At 38.8% G+C, this 6,137-nt stretch overlaps 1 protein-coding gene across 1 annotated transcript; it reads left to right on the forward strand.

Moving 5' to 3' along the window:
- Window positions 1-274: 274 nt before the first annotated feature.
- LOC101303108 (cysteine-rich receptor-like protein kinase 29-like) lies at window positions 275-2,974 on the forward strand. The gene is made up of 7 exons (XM_004296233.1): window positions 275-1,118; window positions 1,274-1,417; window positions 1,517-1,647; window positions 1,741-1,951; window positions 2,060-2,297; window positions 2,382-2,532; window positions 2,654-2,974. Exons 1-7 carry the CDS (start codon window positions 275-277, stop codon window positions 2,972-2,974), a joined length of 2,040 nt encoding a protein of 679 aa, XP_004296281.1.
- Window positions 2,975-6,137: the final 3,163 nt, after the last annotated feature.

Raw genomic sequence — 6,137 nt, forward strand, 5'->3', positions numbered from 1 at the left:
ATTTTCAGGAAGCAAAATAAGACCCTTCACACTGTGCATAGTCATTTTATTTGATTTAGTGATAGAATTGATCAATATTGTACCACAAACCACATACAACCCTTCAACCCAAATCAGGAAACGGATGTGTAACTAGGGCCACAGGAAGGATTAAGATAGAGAGAAGTTTCAATGATGAGTGCATTGCTAGCTAACCTAATCTTTAAAGCTCAAGCACAGTTCATGAAAATCTGAAGATTCAGTTTGAGTTTAATTTTTGCTTGAGCAAAATAGCATGGCTTCCTCAATATGGCTTCTTCTTCTTTTCTTTATCGTTCCTATAGTCTTAGACCAGCTTGTTGCTCCCACCACAGCCCAAGATGACGCTATATGCACTGGGGCAGCTGAATTCTGCTGGAAATGTTCCGATATCGGAAACTATGCTAATGGCAGCATCTACCAACAAAACCTCAACACCCTTCTCTCCAACTTCTCCTCCAACCTGCCCGACTCTGGCTTTTACAACTCCTCTTTCGGAGAAGACTCCAACAAAGTGTATGCAATTGCATTATGCAGAGGAGATCTCGGACCTGTCAGATGTGGTACCTGTGTCAGCGACTCTGCTGAGATTATCATGCGAAATTGCTCGCAGGAAAAGGAGGCAATCTTATGGTCCGAGGATTGCATGTTACGTTACTCGCAAAGGTTAATATTTGGTATTGAGGAAGAGGACCCTGTCAAGCCTTTGCCTAGTCCAAACTTCGTATCAAACGCGGAAGCATTCAACCTGGTGCTGAACACCGTTTTGGATAATTTAACTGAGAGAGCTGCTAATTTAGATAATTTTGGTAAAATATATGCAGCGGGACATGCAACTGTTCCAGGTGGTAATGAAATGATATATGCACTTGTGCAATGTACTCCGGATATAGACAAAGGAAATTGCAGTGCTTGCCTTAAGAAATGCATCTCTGCTATTCCAATATGTTGCGGCACAAAGCAAGAAGCTAGAATTCTTAGACCAAGCTGTAATTTGAGGTATGAGGCCACTCAATTCTATGAGTCTACAGCTGATACAATAGTAGATGTTTCAGCTCAGGTTACTCCAGCAACTCCAACTACAGTTCCAGCAAAGCAAGGTATATATGTTTTTCCAAGCATGCATGCTCTTACACACAGTATCTGTTACATCATCTATGCTACATGGATTCAATTAAACTAGCAAGAAATTGCCCAGATTTGTGTGGACCGTGAGTCCTCTCTAAAAGTCTATATATGTTCTTGTTTTATTCAGGACAGAAGAGTAACACGAAAAAAACTATCATCATCGTTGTTGTGGCTGTTGTTGCTTTTGTAACTATGCTTCTCGGTGGCATATGCATTTTCTTACGATTCAAGCAACAAAGGGTAAAACTCGGAAAAAGAGTACCACTTGAAGGTAATGTATTAAGTTAAGTCGTCTATAATTTCGAAAATGTATGTGTATATAACTTTAATATTTTCATACAAAGTTATATTTAAGTTGTACCTTTTTCAGATCATGATTCTTCTCAAGCAGTTAGTTTCGTGGAATCATTGCAATATGATTTTGAAATTATAAGAGCTGCAACAGATGATTTTTCTGATGAAAATAAGCTTGGACAAGGTGGATTTGGAGCTGTTTACAAGGTAAAAAAAAATTGCTTTGGAGCTGTTTACCATAGTAAGATTCTTTCCTTTTTCTTATAACACAGTTTTTTGTTTCATTAAACTTACTTCCAGGGTATGCTGTTGAACGGACAATATATTGCCGTGAAAAGGCTCTCCAAGAGTTCTGAACAGGGTGATCGTGAATTTAAAAATGAAGCCATGTTGCTTGCTCAACTGCAACACCGGAACTTAGTAAGGCTATTAGGCTTTTGCTTAAAAGGAGAAGAAAGGCTCCTCATTTACGAATATATACCTAACACAAGTCTGAATCACTTCCTTTTTGGTATGGTAACCTCTTCTCAGTATATTTCATAGTTCTTTCTTATAGATTTTACAGTACAACACCAAAGCATACTACATTAATTTGTCTAACAAATAAAATTGCTTTTAGATCCCATCAATTATGGATATTTGGATTGGGAAACACGTTACAAGATCATAGGAGGAATTGTTCGTGGTCTTCTTTACCTCCATGAAGATTCTCGACTTCGAATTATTCATCGCGATCTCAAACCTAGCAACATTCTGCTAGGTGAGGATATGAATCCTAAAATTGCAGATTTTGGTATGGCAAGATTGTTTGGTATGGATCAAACTCAAGGAGATACAAAGACTATTGTGGGGACCTAGTAAGTAAACATGGCACTCTAACTTTTGTTTTGTTCATCTTAGAACCAAAATAATTGTATATTTGATCTGATGTAATCATGCACTGGATATATGGCGCCAGAATATGCAATGCACGGGCGCTTTTCTGTCAAATCGGATGTCTTTAGTTTCGGCGTGATAGTTGTTGAGATAGTTAGTGGTAAGAAAATTGGTACCTTTCGGAATGGTGAAAATGAAGAGGACCTTCTAAGCTATGTGAGTAAAAATCTACAATTAAATGTCCATATATTTCTCTATTATCTCTCCAAATGAAAAACGTAATAGGTAATGTATTATTGGTTGCGTAATGTATTATATATTTTTGTAATCTTTGTAGGTCTGGAGAAATTGGAGGGACGATACAATTCCAAATATCATAGATCCCAAGTTGACAACAGGCTCAAGAAATGAAATGATCAAATGCATCCACATTGGTTTACTATGTGTCCAAGAAAATGTGAATGACAGACCAACCATAGCTTCAGTTGTTTCCATGCTGAACAGTAAGTCTCTCACACTCTCAGTGCCCTCAAAACCTGCATATTATTGGCAATACAACTCTATATCAGACACAGAGACGTCCGGTACATCGGAAAGCTCTATATATGTCACTACTACGATTGGGCTCAATGGCAACACTTGTATTGCCACAAAATGAATATATTGTGGTCATGGGATGATACCCACTCCAATTGAATACAAAAGTCTATATATCTCCCACATTCAAACATGAAAATGTGATTTTTTATTTCTATTTATATCTGACAATACTGTTATTGGGCCCATCTTTAATATAAACTGTGTGTTTTATATATTTGTATAATGGTAATTGATAGGAAAACAAGGTTAAACAAATATTAACCATCTTTTTTGTGTTTACTCATCGATGAAAAACTTCTTTTTTGTTTTAACCAGACAAAATATTAACTTTTTTTGTTTCTTTATATCGTTTGGTTTTAGGTTTGAGGAAGAAACAAACTCCACAACCAGAATACCTCCAGAACCACCACCACCACCACCACCACCATACCAACCTCCACACCCTAAATATCAATTTTGACGCAGGAAGGAAGTCTTCTTTTACCCATCGATGAAAACCTTCTTCTTTGTATGTCGAAGCAAAAATAACTCTGATGCAGGAGCATATAAGGAAATACTTAATTATAGATTCGTAATCTTTGATATTTCATTATTTTTGACAGGTAAAGCCATACGGCAAATTCATTAATACTCAAGCCAGAATGGCACGGATACATGCCTTCCCTTGCCAAACAATCGGGCAAGTTAAGGACTTGGCATGCTAGCACCACTCATTACATAGATTCCGTTCACTTATTTCGAGCAGCAAAGCAAGAAATACTAGAGAAAAAACAGAAAACAAAACTAGAGTCCACTATGAATCAAAACCATAGTAATTATTCAAGATCAAAAACTATAGAATTACTGTTTCTCCTTACCCTTATCAGAAGGGCTTGGAGACCTGGTGAAGAAGCCAAAGATGTCTTCCACTGAGCTAGTATTGGCCCGAGCTTGTGCCCTGGAGGGTTTCTTGTTCTTCGAACCGAAAGGACGTCCTCGCTTCTTCTTCGGAGCAGCTTTCAAGGTGGCATGCTCTCTAGGGATCAACACATTTCCCTAGCACCCACTAAATTCAGAGATCTTGCAGTAAAAGTCGATGTAAATTGTGGCATCTTCAACTTCTTTAAAGGTACATCATCAAAGAAAGACTTGAACAATGAGGGCAGTGGAGCTGCAAGTTTAACTGGGGACTTTGTGAGAGCAGGAGGCTGCTGCCTCTTCACGACCATCTTCAAACTCATTGGAGCAAAAGGCAATGCCAAGGTAAGAGCCTGTTGCTTGTCAGCTTCACTTGTTGGCACCACCGAATCTGCTTCACCTGTTTGCACCACCGAATCTGCTTCATCTGTTGGCATCACAGATTCAGCTTCTAACTCCACTTCATCCTCACGAATCATATCAAGGCAAAGGGTTTGTGTGGGTCCCGAGCTAGGGCAAGTAGTGCCCTTCTCTACATTTGAGTCCGCTTCTTCTTGAAATAATTTCTTCTTCAGAATAATTGGGCGCCTAGCCTTTGATGGAGTCGCACCAGCACCGAAAGGCAAGCTGGTAGGGTTAGGGAGTCCTCCTTGAAACCGAAAATTTGTTTCCATGAGATTTCCCAGTCCTCCCACAGGTGTAACTTTCAAAGAAGGTATTTGCAAACCCGGAGCTTTTGGGATTTGCTTTCCCAACGGGCAACGATCCACAACATGATAAATCAGATTACAATGTTCACAAATTGATGCCATGTTTTCATAGAAAAAGTGAATTTCCTTCTCCACATTGACATCCAACTGCAACTTCTTTTTCAAAAAGAAAGGCTGTGCAATATCATGAGCAACAAAAACCCTAGCCTTCTTTGTATTACGAAACAATTTATGGTCAGTGTTGATGTACTTACCGGCCACAGGAGCGATGTCTTTGATCATAGGTTTAGTGGAGTACAAAGGAGGGATTTGGAGGATGCGCACCCAAAAGTACAGCAACGTCATCGGGATCTCATCAAAAGGTGCAATCCCATCATAGTACTCCTGTAAAACAACCGGAGCGTGATGAAAATTCTAAGGTCCTCCCCAAATCACTCTGTTCCGATCCTTCTTGAGGTCAAAACTGAGGAGAAAGAGATTCTCTTCACAGGATTGAATGGTGAATTTTCCTTCAAGCACCCAGACATCTCGAAAAAAGCTTTTCAGAGCCGAGAGCTTTGTAGGGTTTGTTGCCAAAGGGCGCGCCAGCAGGTAGGATTGCGTGGCTCTGTGCTTGGCTCCCGAGCGAGAGAGATCAATAGTGTCATTTCTAGCAAGGGCCAATGATGAAGCAAACGATTTTGTAACGTCTTCGATCGACATCTCGACAAAGTTTGGCAAGTAGGCGGCTGCGCGGTTTCCTTGGTTGACGGCCGAGAGAAAAACTCTTGCCTTAGGGTTTTTTTAGACAATATTGTTCTTGAATTTTATTGTATCACTTTGATATTTCATTATTGATATAGTTTTAGGGAGTTATTTTATAATTATTAGGATTTACGTTTAATTAGCTTTCCTTTTAGATTTAAACTACTTATTCTACAAGTATTGTAACCTATATAAATATGAGTATTGTAATAGTTGTTAAAGAGCTTTTGTTTTATGAATAAAAATCAGTCTATTTGCGGCATGGATTTGCCCTTTTATACGAGTTTACTAATCTTTATTTTTGGTGTCTGTTGAGTGACTGTTGGAGGCTTGTTCTTGATCCTTCATCCGCATCAAACTCTGACGAAAGAAGAACGGCGAAGCTGTGAGAAAATCAGGTCAGTATTGAAAGACTGCTTTCTCCACCTCAGAATCATAATTGTATGTATTTCTTCCTCCGATAAGTTCCCAATTCACTCTATTTTTTTGGATGGATAAATATTTGTTATCTTCAAATTTAGAGTTATTCGTCCGCCGTAGCCGTTCTTAGGTGTGGAGAAGAGGGGAATGATGTTGGTAAGATGGGCCATGTTCGCTCTATCTTTTGCCGCATTTGGATAGAAGGGAGAGGACCTAGATATATTCTGTGGGAGGCTTTAATCTTTTCTGAAGAGAAGATTCTGATATCTTTCCTCTTCTTGTTTTCTCGTTTTTCTGATAAAGGACAGTAGATAACGAAGTTGGAATTTGTTTTTTTTTTTTCGAGAATGGTCCCTTTGTTCTTATTATGTTTTTGTAAATCTAAAACCAAGTACTCTGAATACTTAATTACTGAGCTATTTCCAAGATGTCAATGGAACTTGAACCTTA

The sequence above is a fragment of the Fragaria vesca genome, linkage group LG3, assembly GCF_000184155.1.
Source record: "Fragaria vesca subsp. vesca linkage group LG3, FraVesHawaii_1.0, whole genome shotgun sequence".
Lineage (NCBI taxonomy): Eukaryota > Viridiplantae > Streptophyta > Magnoliopsida > Rosales > Rosaceae > Fragaria > Fragaria vesca.